The sequence below is a fragment of the Polyodon spathula genome, chromosome 3 (assembly GCF_017654505.1).
Source record: "Polyodon spathula isolate WHYD16114869_AA chromosome 3, ASM1765450v1, whole genome shotgun sequence".
Classification (NCBI taxonomy): domain Eukaryota; kingdom Metazoa; phylum Chordata; class Actinopteri; order Acipenseriformes; family Polyodontidae; genus Polyodon; species Polyodon spathula.
The window spans coordinates 173,339-195,199 of NC_054536.1; the positions used below are offsets into that span (position 1 = coordinate 173,339).

Consider the following 21,861-nt stretch of genomic DNA (forward strand, 5'->3'; position numbering starts at 1 on the left):
CTCCTACATGGCACAAGGCAACCCCGGCTCAATGGAGGAAGCTGGTAGTCAACGAGGTGCAAAAGCAGGAGGAGAGGATCAGGTGTGTAAAGGCCGTTTCCCAGGCCAAGCAGGGAGAGTGGATGAGATGGGAGAGTGTGGAACAAAGCAAGATCAGCTGGCAAGACCTATGGACAACGGAACAGAGCAGGATCAGTTTCCTTATCAGATCAGCATATGATGTTCTCCCATCACCACAGAACCTAAACCTCTGGGTGGGTGAGGATCCCTTGTGTTTATCACCTGCAACATTGAGGCACATTTTGACAGGATGTAAGGTGGGTCTTAGCCAAGGACAGTTTACTTGGCGCCATGACCAGGTGCTGCGATGTTTGGCCTTAGCATTGGAAGACAAGCGTAACCTGACCAATAAGTTGCCACCAGTTCCATCAAAGCATTACACACAAAAGACAATATTCCTCCGTCCAGGAGAGCAACCACCAAGGAAAGGTGTTAAAATCAAATCTCGCTCAGGACAACTGGAAGCTGCTAGAGACTGGAAGATGCTGGCAGATGTTGGTCTACGGCTTATTTTTCCACCTGAGATTGCCACCACTAACCTTCGACCAGACATTGTCTTGTGGTCTGGATCAGCACGCCTTATTCATCTGGTAGATTTAACAGTGCCATGGGAAGATGCTGTGGATGAGGCGTATGAGAGGAAGAAACTTTGGTATGCTCAACTAGCTGCTGAAGCGGGACAGCAAGGATGGAGAGTCCAGGTTTACCCAGTGGAGGTGGGTTGTCGAAGATTTGTGGCACACTCTACAACTCGGTTTCTCAGAGACATCGGATTCAGTGGCCAAGAGGTGCGCCGCACAGTGAAGAACTTATCTGAAGCAGCAGAGAGGAGCAGCAACTGGCTGTGGTTGAGACGGAAAGATTCTGGATGGGAATCTCAAGCACAATAGAAAGAAAGCAACGCTGATGTACAGGTAAGTAAGCTGGGCTGAGCTGAGTGGGGGGGGGGAGGGGGGTGATGCTGGGACGCCAGAATCACTGTCAAGCCCTCTTGAGGTGTCGTGGGCTAGTCAACGAAACACCGAGGATGGAAGGTGCCCACTTGAAGACCCCAGAGAAGTACCCTACTTAGCTCAATCCAGACAGTTGTCATGCTGATGCACTGGGGAGACCGCACTGTGGTTGATTCCCCGGAGCCAGCATCGCAGCCGTTGTGTGTGCTGATGCGCTGGGGAGGCAAAATGAGCTGATCCCTGGAGCCAGCATTACACTTCAGCAATCAACACCAGACAGAAGGATATCTACATCATCAGATGGAAAACAACGCAAATGGATGGAGATGCAGATGGATCACATTAGTTTACTGCAAAGCTACGTCTTAGTTGATGCTTATCTTGGCGAGAGCCGAGTTCAAATCAGCATGAAGTTCAACATCTACTCTCATGTAATGGTAATAATTTATATATATATATATATATGGATGTAGCAGGACAGGGGACCTGCAATTTAAGAATCCTTGTTTTATGGCAAAATTAATTGTTTTATTTATTGTTAATTGTTAATTATCACCTGGACCTGGTGATAATTAGAGCCAGGTGCAGATTTTAAAAGGCATGTAACCAGTCTCTTTGGGGCTGCTGAGTAGAAGGACATGGGAAGGAGTACTCTGTGTCCAAGCAGTCACGGTGTAAGTACTGTCCGAAGTTTAGTTTGTAAACTGTGTGTTTTGTTTTTACAGCAGGTAAACAGCTTATCTGTCCTGTGAGTCAGTCAGAGACCTGCTGTGTGTGTAGTCAGTGCTCATGAGAGCTAGGTTTTTGTTTGTTTGTTTTTTGTGTTTTTAATAAAAGTGTGTCTAAGTGCTGAAAAATCAAAGTTTTCCTCTCTAGGTCATGTTTTTAAAGGGGCACTAACCCCAAAATTGGGTTTTGATACCGGTTAACAAAGTGATGATATATGATATATATATATATTATATATATATCTATATATATATATAATACTACACACACACACACACACAAACACACACACACACACATACAGTGCCTTGCAAAAGTATTCAGACCCCTGACCAATTCTCTCATATTACTGAATTACAAATGGTACATTGAAATTTCATTCTGTTTGATATTTTATTTTTAAACACTGAAACTCAGAATCAATTATTGTAAGGTGACATTGGTTTTATGTTGGGAAAAATTTTTAAGAAAAATAAAAAACAAATATCTTGCTTGCAAAAGTATTCCACCACTGTGCTGTGGAAGCTCCCAGTTTGCACCGATGAAAGAAATTGCCCTAATGAGGACACAATTACCTTACCATTGGCCTCCACCTGTGAACCATTAAAGTTGCTGTCAATTTTCTGGATAAAAACCCCACTGTTGAAGGATCATTGGTAAGGCTGTGAATCTGAAGGAAAATGAAGACCAAAGAGCATTCTACAGAAGTTAGAGATAAAGTAATACAAATTCATAGACTAGGGAAAGGGTACAAAATAATATCCAAGTGTTTGGATATCCCAGTGAGCACAGTTGGATCAATAATCAGGAAGTGGAAGCTGCATCACACCACCCAGGCACTGCCAAGAAAAGGCCGTCCCTCAAAACTCAGCACTCAAACAAGAAGGAGACTTGTGAGAGAAGCCACAGAGAGGCCAACAATCACTTTGAAGGAGCTACAGAGTTCAATGGCTGGGAGTGGAGTAATGGTGCACCGGTCGACCATATCAAGAGCTCTGCATAACACTGGCCTGTGTGGGAGGGTGGCAAGAAAGAAGCTGTTACTCAAAAAGTACATCTGAAAGCATGTCTGAAGTTTGCCAGAAAGCATGAGAGTGACCCAGCTGCGATGTGGGAAAAGGTTTTGTGGTCAGATGAGACCAAGATAGAGCTTTTTGGGCAAAACTCAAAGCGCTATGTGTGGCGTAAACCTAACACTGCCCATGCCTCAAGACACACCATCCCTACAGTGAAGTATGGTGGTGGCAGCATCATGCTGTGGGGATGCTTCTCATCAGCAGGGACTGGGCATCTTGTTACAATTGAAGGAAGAATGGATGGAGCAAAATACAGGAAAATACTGCAAGAGAATCTGCTTCAGTCCACTAAAAAACTGAAGCTTGGGAGGAAATTCACCTTTCAGCAGGACAATGATCCCAAGCACAAGGACAAAGCAACGTTGGAGTGGCTCAAGAACAAAAAGGCGAATGTCCTATAGTGGCCCAGTCAAAGTCTTGATCTCAATCCCATTGAGAATCTGTGGCACTATTTGAAAATTGCGGTCCACAAGCGTCGTCCAACCAACCTGAACAACCTGGAGCAAATCTGCCAAGAAGAATGGGCCAAAATCACTCCGACACTGTGTGCAAAGCTGGTACATACTTACCCCAAAAGACTTAAAGCTGTTATTGCAGCGAAAGGTGGCTCTACCAAATATTAATGTGTGGGGGTTGAATACTTATGCAAGCAAGATATTTCAGTTTTTTTTTTTCTTAAAAATATTTCCCAACATAAAACCAATGTCACCTTACAATAATTGATTTTGAGTTTCAGTGTTTTAAAATAAAATATCAAACAGAACGAAATTTCAATATACCATTTGTAATTCGGTAATATGAGAGAATTGGTCAGGGTTCTGAATACTTTTGCAAGGCACTGTATATATATATATATATATATATATATATATATAATATCTATATACCATATAATAGATATATATATATTATATAATTTAGAATTATATATATTAATCCCGTTGGGAGCCAGTGCAACCGAACTTTGCGTGGCCGCCTCTTTCATCCAGGGGAAGGTCGAGGGCTGTGTTTGGATCCAAAATTTTGACCCCCGGAGCACGGAGTAAGGGAAAGGGGTCTGAGCATATCGGTAACTTGTAGGAAACCATAAGGCTACGATTCCCCAATTTGTCATGCATGAAATATTGAACTATTGAATTTACTTCAACTTATATATATATGTAATGGACAAAAATGCTGGACAGGCCTGGTTGCCTATAATTATGGCTAGCATGGATGCAAGAGGAGACCTCAGTGACTTTGAAAGAGGGGTGATTGTTGGGGCTCGATTGGCAGGAGCTTCAGTAACCAAGACAGCTCAGCTGATTGTTGGGGACTCCATATTGAGAAACACAGCAAGTTCAGTTCACAGTTTGGACCACCTTATTACAACAGTGTGCTGCCTTCCAGGAGCCTCCTTCACGCACATCACTGAGAACGTGGACAGGCTCCTAGAACGAACAGGAGATGATCCGGTAATAGTCGTCCACATCGGTACAAACAACATTGGTAGAAACAGACCAAAATCCTGCAAAACAAATTCAGAGAGCTAAGAAGGAAATTAAAAGACAAGACCAAAACTCTGGTATTTTCTGGGATACTGCCGGCATCTTGCAAATGACCATATGGACAGCTGGAAATAATTAATCTAAACGCATGGCTGAAGACGTGGTGCACACGGGAAGGTTTCACCTATCTTGATCATTGGACCACATTCTACAACAAGGACTATCTATATAGACGGGACGGACTGCACTTAAATAAAAAGGGAACCAATCTACTTGGAGAAAAGATCCTCAAGCAAGTTCAGAAGCATTTAAACTAGAAAGGAAGGGGGGAGAAATCAACAAAAAAACAGAAGGGAGACCGCATCAAAACAAGGACAACAACTCAGGTAAGACAACCATTAAATGTATTTATCTAAATGCTAGAAGTCTCAGAAACAAAATTCTAGAACTTGAAGCTACTGCACTAACAAGTAACTATGATGTGATAGGTGTTACAGAAACTTGGTTGTGTGAGAGGGGATGAATATAATATTTGTGGGTATACACACTATAGGAAAGACAGGCAGGACAGAAGAGGAGGAGGGGTAGCTCTATACATAAGAAACAATCTTGAAGCCCAGGTGTTAAACCTGGACAAAGAAAATAAAGCCAAATCAATATGGGTCAGAATAACGAACAAAAATTCAAAGGGCATAATAATAGGAGCATGCTATAGACCGCCAGATTCAGATGGTGAGCAAAAGAATCTGTTATACAATGACATCAGAAATGCATGTAGCAAAGGAGAAGCCATACTGATGGGGGATTTCAACTTCCCCCAGATAAAATGGAAAAACCTGATGGGTAGCATGACGGACGAAATTGAAATGGTGGAAATGACAAATGACTGCTTCCTAACACAATTTGTCAAGGCACCGACTAGAGGGGAGGCATGCCTTGATTTAGTCTTTTCAAATAACGAAGACAGAATAACTAAAACAGAGGTCAGAGAACCACTGGCAAACTCAGACCACAACATGGTCTCATTTGAAGTGCTTTTTAAAACCCCAAAAGTAATGACTAAAGCTAAGGTTTACAATTTTAGAAAAGCAAACTATGAAGGTATGAAACAGAGACTAACAGAAGTAGATTGGAGTAAAATAGAGAAAACACCCACAGAAGAAGGATGGTTGTTCTTCAAAAATGTAGTACTAGAGGCGCAAAACAATTACATCCCTAAAGTAGACAAATCTAAATGTAAAACTAAATGGCCAAAATGGTTTAATCAGCACAGATATCCCCCTGCTACAGCAAGTCAAAAAGGAAGTTAGAAAGGCCAAGAGAGAAATAGAAATGAACATTGCTAAGGGCGCTAAAGCCAATTCCAAAATGTTTTCCAATATTACAACAGCAAGAGAACATTCAAAGAGGAGGTTAAATGTCTAAGAGATACAAATGGAAAAATCATAGATGAAGAAAATAATAGCAAATATATTAAATGATTACTTTTCACAAGTTTTTACAAAGGAGGATACGAAAAATTAATTCTCAATCTAAATGCAATAGGGATTCAATGAAATGCATGTACATGGATTAGGGAGTGGTTAACATGCAGAAAACAGAAAGTACTGATTACAGCAGAAACCTCAGAATGGAGTGTGGTAACCAGTGGAGTACCAAAGGGATCAGTATTAGGTCCTCTGCTATTCCTAATCTACATTAATGATTTAGGTTCTGGTATAGTAAGCAAACTTGTTAAATTCGCAGACGACACAAAAATAGGAGGAGTGGCAAACACTGTTGCAGCAGTAAAGGTCATTCAAAATGATCTGGACAAGATTCAGAACTGGGCAGACACATGGCAAATGACATTTAATAGAGAAAAGTGTAAGGTACTGCACGCAGGAAATAAAAATATGCATTATAAATATCATATGGGAGATACTGAAATTAAAGAAGGACTCTATGAAAAAGACCTAGGAGTTTTTGTTGACTTAGAAATGTCTTCATCTAGATAATGTGGGGATGCTATATAAAAGGCTAACAAGATGCTCGGATACATTGTGAAAAGTGTTGAATTTAAATCAAGGGAAGTAATGTTAAATCTTTACAATGCATTAGAAAGACCTCATCTAGAATATTGTGTTCAGTTCTGGTCACCTCGGTATAAAAAGGATATTGCTGCTCTATAAAGAGTGCAAAGAAGAGCGACCAGAATTATTCCGGGTTTAAAAGGCATGTCATATGCAGACAGGCTAAAAAAATTGAATCTATTCAGTCTTGAACAAAGAAGACTACGCAGTGATCTGATTCAAGCATTCAAAATTCTAAAAGGTATTGACAATGTCGACCTAAGGGACTTTTTTGACCTTGTGGCAGGCTGGCGAGTGGATAGAGGCCCAGAGACAGTCTGAAGTTCAAAAAAATAACTAATTTATTATAAATAAACACAAAAATGAAAGGGCACAAGGGCCAAAGCAAATGGATTGAAACACAAAAAGAAAGACAAAAAGCAAAACTTACAAAATAAAGGTTTCCAGGCTGGGCAATGCCTTCACTGGATTTAGCAAAATTGAAAAATCTCAAACAACAAACAACAGACAACAGACAACAGACAACAGACAACAGACAACAGACAACAACCTCAGCTCCCTCCTCTCAAATGAGAAGCAGAGGCCTCCTTTTATGTCAGGTGGCTGGGCGCTGATTGATTGTTAATTAAACTAATCAACTAATCAACCCCAGCCACCTGAACATAATAAACCCAGACAGGTAGGGGAAATTAAACCCATCCCTGCCAATTTAAAAAGGGCAGAGCTCTGCTCTGCCACAGACCTGAAAAAAGAAACAAGGACCAGGGGTCACAAATGGAGATTAGATAAAGAGGCATTCAGAACAGAAAATAAGAGGCACATTTTTACACAGAGCATCGTGAGGGTTTGGAATCAACTCCCCAGTAATGTTGTTGAAGCTGACACCCTGGGATCCTTCAAAAAGCTGCTTGATGAGATTCTGTGATCAATAAGCTTCTAACAACCAAATGAGCAAGATGGGTCGAATGGCCTCCTCTCACTTGTAAACTTTCTTATGTTCTTACTTAGAGCAATGTCTCACCTGAAAGGTGGAGCACAAGGAGGTTAAGTGACTTGTTCAGGGTCACACAATAAGTCAATGGCTGAACTGGGTACCTCTTGGTTACAAGCTTGTTTCTTTAGTCTTTACTACCAGCCCCCTACGCTCCTTTGTTTTACTTCATCCCCCATTAGTTTGACTTCTACTCATCCTGTGACTCATCTGTGTTTATTTTAAGAAGCAATTTGCCACTGTCCCAACTCCCACAGCGATCAGTCTGCCGCAGGCTGCCCACAGGATAGTTTGTTTGGATCTTTCTCTGCACGGCTCCTGAATTTAAGATTTAGCACTCAGATTTCTGGTGCTCATTTGATGTGTTCAAAATTAACGGCTCATTGGTTTTACTCCTAGTTCTGAAACACCACGTGTTTGATAAGCTTAGAATAATAGTAATTTGTCTGCCTTTTCTGTTTTTTTAATTGAATGTCAATGTAATGACATGGGCACTAACACAACCTTTCCTACTATTATATCAATGCATTATTTAGTCAGCGCTAATTCATATTAGCAGCTATGTGTAGACTGTGCAGCATCCTTCTGCAAGGGACAAGGGATGCAACCCAAGACCAAGTGGGCTGCTTGTTGTCTTTAAATGCGTTCTCTCCTGTGTGCAAAGGAGAGGAACATGGGTTAAGAGGCTCTGCTGAATCATAGTTTCTTTGTTTCATTTCTTAACCAGGATAAAAAAAGAAAAAATCTTATCTCTTATTCTTATTCTTACTGTAAATCATCTTAGTAATTATTGCTCAGAATGGAATATTTACACCCAGTCCCAGATAACACTACACAATGACTCAGTGTCACTGCAGTCCCATTCACACTGCACACTCTCATTCTCACTGCACAAATCCAGTCCACTGTCACAGTTGGTCAGACTGCCATCTCAGTCTCACTGCACAGTGTGGGATGTGTAAGCTGTTCACCCTGATTCACACGCACCGTAGTACGAGCTCACTGTTTGCCCCGTTGGACCCTTTAAGAAGTGACGTGCACCGTACTAAGTATTCACTGCACACTCCCATTCACACTGCACAGTCCTTTTTTTTGTGTGACGTTGTCATTGACAATACAGGAACGTGATCTGATGACTGCACAGTCTCATTCTGCACTACACACGTGGGTCTCACTGCACAGTCCATTCTACTGACCACTCTCATTCGGACTGCACAGTCATTCACACTGCACACTCTCAGGGTCAATGTGATGTGGTCAGTCCATCTCAGTGCACACTGTCATCATACTGCACACTGACTGCACAGTCCTACATACCTCACTGCACACTCCCATTCACACTGAACACTCCCATTCTCACTGCACACTCCCATTCTCACTGCACAGTCCCATTCTCACTGCACAGTCCCATTCTCACTACACACTCTCATTCTCACTGCACAGTCCCATTCACACTGCACACTCTCATTCTCACTGCACACTCCAATTCTCACTGCACACTCCCATTCACACTGCACACTCCCATTCTCACTGCACAGTCCCATTCTCACTACACACTCCCATTCTCACTGCACAGTCCCATTCTCACTACACACTCTCATTCTCACTGCACACTCCAATTCTCACTGCACAGTCTCATTCTCACTGCACACTCCTACATTCTCACTGCACACTCCCATTCACACTGCACAGTCCCATTCACACTGCACAGTCCTACATACCTCACTGCACAGTCCCATTCACACTGCACAGTCCTACATACCTCACTGCACAGTCCCATTCACACTGCACAGTCCTACATACCTCACTGCACACTCCCATTCACACTGCACAGTCCTACATACCTCACTGCACACTCCCATTCACACTGCACAGTCCTATATACCTCACTGCACACTTCCATTCACACTGAACACTCCCATTCACACTGCATACTCCCATTCACACTGCACAGTCCTACATACACACTGCACAGTCCCATTCACACTGCACAGTCCTACATACCTCACTGCACACTCACATTCACACTGCACAGTCCCATTCACACTGAACACTCCCATTCACACTGCACAGTCCTACATACCTCACTGCACACTCCCATTCACACTGCACAGTCCTACATACCTCACTGCACACTCCCATTCACACTGCACAGTCCTACATACCTCACTGCACACTCCCATTCACACTGCACAGTCCTACATACTTCACTGCACAGTCCCATTCACACTGCACACTCCCATTCACACTGCACAGTCCCACACTGAACACTCACTTGTACAGACAAACTGCGTAGTCCTACATTCTCACTGCACAGTCCCATTCACACTGCACACTCCCATTCACACTGAACACTCCCATTCACACTGCACAGTAGTCCCATTCACACTTCTCATATCTCTCTTGTTTACACTTTATGATAAAACATGGTCAGCCAATAGGTAGAAGGTTTTTGTTTGGTACGCTGTGTCGCTGATATTACAGAAATTTGCAATATTTCATTTAGTCAGATACATCTTTGGTATTACAGTACATTGATAAAGTCTTATAAATTAAACGTTGACCCTTTACACAATTGTGGTTCCCTTATGTCAGAGACACACACGGTAAGAGCAGTAAATTTGAAATTATAAAAGACTAATATGAATAAATCATCAGCGTTTCATGGTGTCAGGTAGGCATTGTCAGCTTAGCAACACCCTTTCAGCAAACAGATGTGGGAGAGTTTCAGGCATTTAAAGCTTTTTTTTTTATAAAGACTACATTTGCTTTTCTTTTCCTTTCTGTGTACATGAAATCCATTCAAACAAGCACAGTCCGCTTGAGAGGGTTAGGAAGGCATTCTTTTTTATGCTGTGTCCTGGAAAATATAAATTACAAAATATATGTCATAATATACAAAAAAAGGACCAACTGACTGTGATTTAATCAGTCTAGATCCATGTGCTCTTATTTGCTTGGACTTGCTGTAAAGGTTTTTTTGACATATATAAATGTAGTGTGTGGTTGAATGGGGCTCCATGTGTGTTCAGGAGAGCCAGGACAATGACCGGTGAGTTAATAGAAGGGGCTTGGCATGGACCTTACAATCTCAGGGTCCCTGTTCTTCAGACCTAATCGAATGAAGCAGGAGGACTGCTTCTGCCCCCTGCAGGCTGTTTGGCAGGCCTGTCACACTCTGCTTCTTACTGTACACGTTCTGCTTGTCTTTAGATTGGCTGCAAAGCTGCCATTGTCTTCTTCCAGTACTGTATAATGGCCAACTTCTTCTGGCTCCTGGTGGAAGGCCTATACCTCCACACGTTACTGGTGGTCTCCTTCTTCTCTGAGAGGAAGTACTTTTGGTGGTACATAATGATTGGCTGGGGTAAGTTTATCTGTCATATAAGAAATCCTTCTAAGATCATTATGGAGCAGAAAATGTGTTTGTTGCAATCTCATTAAAAGTACTTTGACACCCTGGTGTTTAGACAGTACATGCCAATATATAGCAGTTTTGTAAATAACCTAGAACACAACTTGCTGCTTTCACAAACTGTATGGGAGTGTTCATAGTGTCCTGTGAATATAAACCCTGTATTTCAGCTGGGTCTGTTACAATGTTCTGGTGTTGCTTTTTTATTTGTTCACCCTCTTCTCTTCCTTTAGGAGGCCCATCAGTATTCATTACAGCTTGGAGTATCACTAGAGCTTATTATAATGATATTGGGTATGTCCACTGAGAGGCTTATCCTCCGGGGTATGTCCAGAACTTGATTAATCATTTATTGTGGTTGTGTGTGTGTGTGTGTGTGTGTGTGTGTGTGTGTGTGTGGGTATCTATTCATTGTGTCACACCGTTTCATGAACAGTACCTTGACACTGCCCACAAATTGTGTGTGTGTATTTTGTGTTGTGTGTTAATGTTGATGTATAGTCATTGGTACACAGGATATAAATGGGTTTGTGTAACACGAGTGTTTAAAATGTTTATTTGTATTTAGGTACGAGGATTGCACAGCACTTCACATGCAAGTAAAACGTAATAATATGTGAGCAAGGGGAATTGCACTTTATTAATTCACGTGCAGTTGTACCGAGACTCCAATTGAATGATTGATTAGCAATCGAGTCACGGTACAGCTGCATAAAAGCTACATGTATTCACCCACTCGGGATTGTGTGTTCGGTGAGTGGAGAACGGGATTGGAGACAGAGGTAATAATTGTAATAATAATAACGTAAAGTTAAAATATCTGCTCACCGTGTTTTGTGTAGTGTTAGTCCGTTTTGTTTGTCTCTTTTGTTTTGGCGATAGGGCTATGTCCTGTGTTTTTGTGTTTGTTACAACAGTTTATTTATTAAATGCTTGTAGCATTTGTCGCGGAGTAGAGGTGGTTTGCTCAGCTCCACCAAATTCCACGATCTAGCTTCGGTGTTGGTTTATTTCCGATGAGGCTCCTGACAGCCACCCACTCACGGGCTGTCTTAGGACAACAGTGGTTATGTCATCGCTTTTGGATTAGACCAGCACAAAGGCCTCAGATAACGCAGAAAACACCAGAGCAGAAACCACAATTTTGTTGAGGACTGGTGTTTAAAACAATATAAAATAAAAAAAAAATGTCAGCGTCAGAAAGACGCAAATAAGGTCCCTCACATAGGGGATCGGGGAGGACCAGGACAACTGTGGGTGGGCACCCTAATGGTCTGTTGGGATTTTGGCTGCAGTCCATTGCCCATAGACACATCTGAGTCTGATGGTTGATGGACAGGGGTCCATTCCGATGGGAGGCGCGTATGGATTGCCCACTAAGCATACCGGTCATACTAACACTGGAGGAACCTCGGTGCGGAGTGGCACACCATGGATGTGAGACCTCACTGACGGGCAGCTTAACTTGCGTGGGGTTTGAGGGACAAGGGTATCAGGGTACTCCGGCTCTGCTACCTGGAGGCAGCTATAAATAGAACAGCAGCCCAGGTAGCAGGGTCTCCAGCGCCCAGACGGGGGGACCGCGACAGTCCAGCGCCCAGACGGGGGGACCGCGAGAGTCCAGCGCCCAGACGGGGGGACCACGGGAATCCAAAGCCCAGAGAGGGAGCTGTTCCCATCTCCACCAGCAGAGGGTGAGTGCCTGCTGGTATCACTTCCCCTACCGTCACCACCTGGAGGAGAGGAGCAGGTGCTTCCTCTGCCTCCATCACCTTCCCCTGCAAGTGAGGGAGAGCTGCACCAGTCCCCTGTAATAAGGGTAGACTACACGCCGCTCCCACCTCCGCCGCCAGGAGACTACATGCCTCCGCCACCTCCATCGGCAGGAGCAGAGCAGCAGGAGCTGCCTCTGTCTCCGCCACCTCCACCAGCAGAGGATGAATGCCTGCTGGGGGGGGGGGGGCCTGTCCACCAGCAGAGGGTGAATGCCTGCTGGGTCCCCTTCCTGCCCACCAGCAGAGGATGAATGCCTGCTGGTATCCATCCCCAGTGAGGGGACGTGAAGGCGTCGTCCGCTGGTTTCCCCACGCCCCGAGCCCAGGTGGATGGGGGTGGTGGTTCGTCCGAACCCACGGACGACCATGCCGGGATGCTTCGGCCGGCTTCCGCGGCGGTCACCCAAGGAGGAGCTACAGAACGGATGTCGCTTCGCCCCACGGTTACCTGCTGCTCGAGAATGTGCCCACGCGACGCCACGGCACCGGACGGGGTGCGGTTGCAACGGGACATCGCCTGGGGTGCGGAACGCTAACGTCACACGAGGGTTGCGGACCCCAACGACGGCGAGGCTGGGGTGCCCAGCAGGAGCGTCCGCTTAGGCGGAGGGGTTGCAAGCCGGGTCGATTGTATCGGTTCGCATCGTCTATGGTCTCTGGAAATATCCTGTCCCCGTTAGCTTCGCATCGTCTATGGTCTCTGGAATTGCTTCGCCAGGGGTCGCAGTCAGCTCTGCTTGGCCGCAGGGGTCAGTGTGGCCGGAGCCCCACCAGAGGGAGCTGCTGGCTATGAAAAAGGGGGTAGAAGTCAGGAGACCACCTTTCCCCATAGCAGTTTCGCTGCTGGAGATCTTGGGGGAGGTCTGGAGACCACCAACCCCAGCAGCTGTTTCTGCTGCTGGACTTGCCCTGGCTGAAGGAGTCAGTCTGGGAGCTGTCAGCACGTCTGCTGACAGCCGCACCATTGGCAGCATTTCCGCTGCCAGTGGTACAGCGGGAGGAGAGATTCGCCCCACTGTCAGCACGTCTGCTGACAGCATGGCCAGTAGCAGCCTGGCTACTGGCAACATTGCCGCCCATCAACCCCTTAAAGTCCCTGTTCTTGGCCCAGGACTTTGAGCGAGACTTTTGGGATTTTAAGGGGGGAGGTGGCCATTGAGGCCATGTGTGCTTTGCACAAGGGGGGGTATATGTGGCGAAGTGCCCGCCCCTGTGTGTATTTTGTGTTGTGTATTAATGTTGATGTATAGTCATTGGTACACGGGATATAAACATCTGTGTAACACAAGTGTTTAAAAAATAAACATTTGTCATGTCTATGATGCCGGCACGAGGATTGCACAGCACTTCACGTGCAAAGTAAAACATAATAATATGTGAGCAAGGGGAATTGCACTTTATTAATTCACGTGCAGTTGTACCAAGACTCCAATTGAATGATTGATTAGCAATCGAGTCTCGGTACAGCTGCATAAAAGCAACATGTTTTCACCCACTCGGGGTTGTGTGTTTGGTGAGTGGAGAACGGGATAAGAGACGGAGGTAATAATAATAATAATAATAATAATAATAGTAGAAAATATCTGCTCACTGTGTTTGTCTGTATAGTCCGTTTTGTTTGTCTCTTTTTTGTTTTGGCGAATGTGCCGTGTCCTGTGTTTTTGTTTGTTACAACCTTTTTATTTACTGTTCTGTTCATTTTATTAAATGCTGATTAAATGCTGAGCGAAGCCATTCTCTCAGCTCCACCAAACTCCACCTCTCTGTCGTTTATTTCCTGCTTCTGGTCTGACGTCACCCACTGCAGCCATCATTGTGACATACAGACACAATTCATTTTTAATTTAACATCTTGTACCACCATGATATTCTACTTTCACTTTGATTCGTTACATTGTTGAGTGCTTACATACATAACACTGGTATTCTACTTTCACTTTGATTCGTTACATTGTTGAGTGCTTACATACATAACACTGGTATTCTACTTTCACTTTGATTCGTTACATTGTTGAGTGCTTACATACATAACACTGGTATTCTACTTTCACTTTGATTCGTTACATTGTTGAGTGCTTACATACATAACACTGGTATTCTACTTTCACTTTGATTCGTTACATTGTTGAGTGCTTACATACATAACACTGGTATTCTACTTTCACTTTGATTCGTTACATTGTTGAGTGCTTACATAGCACATTTATAGGCAGCACATTTTTGTAGCCATTGCTCCTTGCTGTGAAGGGCCATGGTGCTGGAGTAACATCAACATGCAGCAATAATGCTGCACATTTTGGGTGAATAGGAGCTGTGGCTTCTGAATTCATGCCATTGGGGTGCTATCACAATAGCGTGTATTTCTGTGAAAATGTGCAGAACAGTTAACAACCTACTGCATTACCAACAAACCAGCAATGGCTATGCCATGGATTGAATAGCAGTGTAATGCCATGGATTGAATAGCAGTGTAATGCCATGGATTGAATAGCAGTGCAATGCCATGGATTGAATAGCAGTGCAATGCAATGCCATGGATTGAATAGCAGTGCAATGCCATGGATTGAATAGCAGTGCAATGGCATGGATTGAATAGCAGTGCAGTGCAATGCATGGATTGAATAGCAGTGTAATGCATGGATTGAATAGCAGTGCAATGCAATGCCATGGATTGAATAGCAGTGTAATGCCATGGATTGAATAGCAGTGCAATGCAATGCCATGGATTGAATAGCAGTGCAATGCCATGGATTGAATAGCAGTGCAATGCCATGGATTGAATAGCAGTGTAATGCCATGGATTGAATAGCAGTGCAATGCCATGGATTGAATAGCAGTGCAATGCCATGGATTGAATAGCAGTGCAATAGCATGGATTGAATAGCAGTGCAATGCCATGGATTGAATAGCAGTGCAATGCAATGGATTGAATAGCAGTGCAATGGCATGGATTGAATAGCAGTGCAATGGCATGGATTGAATAGCAGTGCAATGGCATGGATTGAATAGCAGTGCAATGCCATGGATTGAATAGCAGTGCAATGCCATGGATTGAATAGCAGTGCAATGGCATGGATTGCAATGGAGCAGTGCAATGCCATGGATTGAATAGCAGTGCAATGCAATGCCATGGATTGAATAGCAGTGCAGTGCCATGGATTGAATAGCAGTGCATGGGATTGAATAGCAGTGCAATGCAATGCCATGGATTGAATAGCAGTGCAATGCCATGGATTGAATAGCAGTGCAGTGCAATGCCATGGATTGAATAGCAGTGCAATGCCATGCCAATGGATTGAATAGCAGTGCAATGCCATGGATTGAATAGCAGTGCAATGCAATGGATTGGATTGAAGTGCAGTGCAATGCCATGGATTGAATAGCAGTGCAATGCCATGGATTGAATTGCAGTGCAATGCAATGCCATGGATTGAATAGCAGTGCAATGCCATGGATTGAATAGCAGTGCAATGCCATGGATTGAATAGCAGTGCAGTGCAATGCCATGGATTGAATAGCAGTGCAATGCAATGCCATGGATTGAATAGCAGTGCAATGCAATGCATGGATTGAATAGCAGTGCAATGCCATGGATTGAATAGCAGTGCAATGCCATGGATTGAATAGCAGTGCAATGCAATGCATGGATTGAATAGCAGTGCAATGCCATGGATTGAAGAGCAGTGCAAATAACATTATCGGTACATGGATCGTTGCCATAAATTAGGTCAGGCAATCACACCAATGCATGGAATTGAACTTTGTCGAGTCAATGCCTAATGCCCATGGATGAAGAGCAGTGACGTTGACCAGTCGCCATGGATCACGAACGTAGTGTCACGTTACGCAAGGCTAATGTTTACCTACCTTGTTCGTACAGCGAGTACAGTGACCTAATGCATGGACACCGATGATAGCAGTGTAGCGGCCATGGACTTGAATCGCACGTGCAAACTGCCATCGGAACGTGTAACTTAGCAGTGCGGCCAGAATTTTCATGCCGTGTGTTATACATGTCGTTACGTACATGAATAGCGCCGGACGTTACGGAAGGGACGGCTGAGAATATAGTCGTCAAGTGCCATGGATTGAATAGCAGTGCAGTGCCATGGATTGAATAGCAGTGCAGTTGCCATGGATTGAATAGCAGTGCAATGCCATGGATTGAATAGCAGTGCAATGCAATGCCATGGATTGAATAGCAGTGCAATGCATGGATTGAATAGCAGTGCAATGCAATGCATGGATTGAATAGCAGTGCAATGCCATGGATTGAATAGCAGTGCAATGCCATGGATTGAATAGCAGTGCAATGCCATGGATTGAATAGCAGTGCAATTGAATAGATTGTGCAGTGCAATGCCATGGATTGAATAGCAGTGCAATGCAATGCATGGATTGAATAGCAGTGCAATGCCATGGATTGAATAGCAGTGCAATGCCATGGATTGAATAGCAGTGCAATGCCATGGATTGAATAGCAGTGCAGTGCCATGGATTGAATAGCAGTGCAGTGCAATGAATAGCAGTGCAGTGCCATGGATTGAATAGCAGTGCAATGCCATGGATTGAATAGCAGTGCAATGCCAATGCCATGGATTGAATAGCAGTGCAATGGCATGGATTGAATAGCAGTGCAATGCCATGGATTGAATAGCAGTGCAATGCCATGGATTGAATAGCAGTGCAATGGATTGAATAGCAGTGCAATGCCATGGATTGAATAGCAGTGCAATGCAATGCCATGGATTGAATAGCAATGCAATGCCATGGATTGAATAGCAGTGCAATGGCATGGATTGAATAGCAGTGCAAATGCCATGGATTGAATAGCAGTGCAATGCCATGGATTGAATAGCAGTGCAATGCCATGGATTGAATAGCAGTGCAATGCAATGCATGGATTGAATAGCAGTGCAATGCCATGGATTGAATAGCAGTGCAATGCCATGGATTGAATAGCAGTGCAATGCCATGGATTGAATAGCAGTGCAATGCCATGGATTGAATAGCAGTGCAATGCAATGCCATGGATTGAATAGCAGTGCAATGCCATGGATTGAATAGCAGTGCAGTGCCATGGATTGAATAGCAGTGCAATGCAATGCATGGATTGAATAGCAGTGCAATGCCATGGATTGAATAGCAGTGCAATGCAATGCCATGGATTGAATAGCAGTGCAATGCCATGCAGTGCAATGGCATGGATTGAATAGCAGTGCAATGCAATGCCATGGATTGAATAGCAGTGCAGTGCCATGGATTGAATAGCAGTGCAATGCCATGGATTGAATAGCAGTGCAATGCCATGGATTGAATAGCAGTGCAATGCAATGGCATGGATTGAATAGCAGTGCAGTGCAATGCCATGGATTGAATAGCAGTGCAATGCCATGGATTGAATAGCAGTGCAATGGCATGGATTGAATAGCAGTGCAGTGCCATGGATTGAATAGCAGTGCAATGCCATGGATTGAATAGCAGTGCAATGGCCATGGATTGAATAGCAGTGCAATGCCATGGATTGAATAGCAGTGCAATGGCATGGATTGAATAGCAGTGCAATGGCATGGATTGAATAGCAGTGCAATGGCATGGATTGAATAGCAGTGCAATGCAATGCCATGGATTGAATAGCAGTGCAATGGATTGAATAGCAGTGCAGTGCATGGATTGAATAGCAGTGCAATGCCATGGATTGAATAGCAGTGCAATGCCATGGATTGAATAGCAGTGCAGTGCCATGGATTGAATAGCAGTGCAATGCCATGGATTGAATAGCAGTGCAATGCCATGGATTGAATAGCAGTGCAATGCCATGGATTGAATAGCAGTGCAATGGCATGGATTGAATAGCAGTGCAATGGCATGGATTGAATAGCAGTGCAATGGCATGGATTGAATAGCAGTGCAGTGCCATGGATTGAATAGCAGTGCAATGGCATGGATTGAATAGCAGTGCAATGGCATGGATTGAATAGCAGTATAATGTACTACTGAGCCTAACTGTGACACCATTGGCATGTTACAAAATGACAATGTGTTACAAATGTTACAACGTGTGGTACATCCCAGTCTACTTGTGCTAACACTGTTTATCATCATGGTGCTCTCATTGCTGTTTTGTACAGAGCAATTACAGTGCTATGCTAATGTCTGGTGTTACAGTGCTATGGTGTTGTCACAGGATTGCATTGCTATGCTAATGTCTGGTTTTACAGTGCTATGGTATTGTCACAGGATTGCATTGCTATGCTAATGTCTGGTGTTACATTGCTATGGTGTTGTCACAGGATTGCATTGCTATGCTAATGTCTGGTGTTACAGTGCTATGCTGTTGTCACAGGATTGCATTGCTATGCTAATGTCTGGTGTTACAGTGCTATGGTGTTGTCACAGGATTGCATTGCTATGCTAATGTCTGGTGTTACATTGCTATGCTGTTGTCACAGGATTGCATTGCTATGCTAATGTCTGGTGTTACAGTGCTGTGCTGTTGTCACATGATTGCATTGCTATGCTAATGTCTGGTGTTACAGTGCTATGCTGTTGTCACAGGATTGCATTGCTATGCTAATGTCTGGTGTTACAGTGCTATGCTGTTGTCACATGATTGCATTGCTATGCTAATGTCTAGTGTTACAGTGCTATGCTGTTGTCATAGGATTGCATTGCTATGCTAATGTCTGGTGTTACAGTGCTGTGCTGTTGTCACATGATTGCATTGCTATGCTAATGTCTGGTGTTACAGTGCTATGCTGTTGTAACAGGATTGCATTGAATGCTAATGTATGGTGTTACAGTGCTATGCTAATTACCATTGAAATCGTTTGGTACGAGGAACAGGCACACTATTTTCATGAGGAACAGGCACACTTACAAACAAAATGAGGGTCTGTGTAGAAATAGTTTATACATGGAGTCGAGTAACGAGGTAAAAACTGGCACACAAGCTGAACCAATAATGCAAACAGCAAAACATACAAACCATTGTTTGCCATGTTAAGAAAAGTAACATGAATAGTTTGTGATTATCAGTGATGTTTTTGTTCTTGTTTAATAGTTGCTGGGACATTATTGAGGCTCCATACTGGTGGATCATAAAAGCACCGATTTTGGTTTCAATATTGGTAAGTTAACAGGACTCCAACATGCCTGTGATTTCAGTCTTTTCATGTCTTTTTCTCTAAAGATCACTTTCCCTAGAACTTAATCACACAATAATCAGTAACACTGCCGTGTAGCACGCAGTCTTGTTTAGAACATCTGATGCCTCAAACTCTTCTGTGGGGTTCTATTTTTGTATTCTTGTGTAATGCTAGCTCTGTAAATTACCAGGTTAATTTTTCCCATGTACGGCACGACGATTGCTGGTTGCACATTGCATTCCACACGTCTTATAAACCAATTAGACAAAAAACACACAAGCACAATAAAGACAATTTGCCAATTAGACAAGACGATGAAAACCTGATTAAAGCAAAAGTGAAGAATTTGTCAGAAATGCTAAACCAGCAAGTTTGACAACAACAATTTTTTTCTGTCATACAACTCAAAATCTCCACTGCAGCAAAATCATGAAACTTATTGAGCATCCCCTAACCGTTCATCCATGCATATCCACATGTCCCCTCCCTGCTTAGATCCTACTTGTCAGGTAAAAAGCAATGTGTTCCAATGGGAGGTCATGGGCGTCCACACAATTCATTCCAGGGGGACAAAGAGTTTAAAACTAGCTGGGGTAACGTGGGTTTGTGTTGCATAATAATTACACTTCTAAGCCTCATTTACATTCACAACTCAGACTTGAGCTGGTATAGGTCCGGATGGCAGCAGAGAGCCTTATCGTTTTCAGGTTGTGTTTACACTTGTGTATCTTTATTTAATTCAAGAGGTCAGACTGTGCTGCACAGGAAAGGGAATTAAAGAATACACGTTATCTATCAATATACTTTGCAAAGAAAAACACCCACAACCAAGCAGAGCAGGAAGTGTAAACTTTAATACAAAAAATGCCACCTACTGACATATTGCAGTAACGAAGTGCATGCTAAACACAGCGCTCCAACCTAAGTGAACTATTTAAAACAAACAGCCAGCACAAACTTAAACAGCATGATACTGTGATAGTCATCACACAGAGGTCTGTGTGGCTCCAGAGCTGGAGCACTGACTGACATACCCAACAAAGAGGTTGTTAAATGTCTAAGAGATACAAATGGCAAAATCATGCACAAAGAGAAAAAAATAGCAAATATATTAAAAGATTACTTTTTACAAAGGAGGATACCGACAACATGCCCCACATGTCAACCTGTTCCTATCCAGCTTTAAATAACTTTAGCATAACAGAGGCAGAAGTGTTAAAGGGACTAGGAGCTCTTAAAATAAACAAATCCTCTTGGCCAGATGAGATCCACCCAGTAGTACTCAAAGAAATGAAAGAAGTAATTTACAAACCGCTAACCAAGATCATGCAGCAGTCTCTTGACACAGGGGTGGTACCGACAGACTGGAAAATTGCAAACGTAACACTGATCCACAAAAAGGGAAACAAAACTGAACCAGGTAACTACAGACCAATAAGCCTGACTTCTATTATATGTAAACTTATGGAAACTATAATAAGATCCAAAATGGAAAATTACCTATATGGTAACAGTATCCTGGGAGACAGTCAGGAAAGGGAAAGGGAGATTGCGTCTAACTAACCTGCTTGATTTATTTCAGGATGCAACATCGACAATCGATAATTGCAAAGCATAAAACATGGTTTATTTAAATTTCCAGAAAACTTTTGACAAAGTCCCACATAAAAGATTAATTCTCAAACTGAATGCAGTAGGGATTCAAGGAAATGCATGTATTTAGAGAGTGGTTAACATGCAGAAAACAGAATGCACTGATTAGAGGAGAAACCTCAAAATGGAGTGAGGTAGCCAGTGGTGTACCACAGGGATCAGTATTAGGTCCTCTGCTATTCCTAATCTACATTAATGATTTAGATTCTGATATAGTAAGCAAACTTGTTAAATTTGCAGACGACACAAAATAGGAGGCGTGGCAAACACTGTTGCAGCAGCAAATATCATTCAAAATGATCTAGACAAGATTCAGAACTGGGCAGACACATGGCAAATGACATTTAATAGAGAAAAGTGTAAGGTACTGCATGCAGGCAATAAAAATCTGCATTATAAATATCATATGGGAGATACTGAAATTGAAGAAGGAACCTATGAAAAAGACCTAGGAGTTTATGTTTACTCAAATGTCTTCATCTAGACAATGTGGAGAAGCTAT

General features: G+C 43.2%; 1 protein-coding gene across 1 annotated transcript in view; it reads left to right on the plus strand.

The window, feature by feature from the left end:
- The window catches only part of LOC121309696 (vasoactive intestinal polypeptide receptor-like), a 103,876-nt gene that overhangs the window by 64,469 nt on the left and 17,546 nt on the right, over positions 1-21,861 (plus strand). The window contains exons 7-9 of the mRNA XM_041242796.1: positions 10,582-10,735; positions 11,017-11,077; positions 19,622-19,688. Coding sequence (XP_041098730.1) covers positions 10,582-10,735; positions 11,017-11,077; positions 19,622-19,688 — 282 coding nt within the window. The remainder of the gene's footprint in view (positions 1-10,581; positions 10,736-11,016; positions 11,078-19,621; positions 19,689-21,861) is intronic.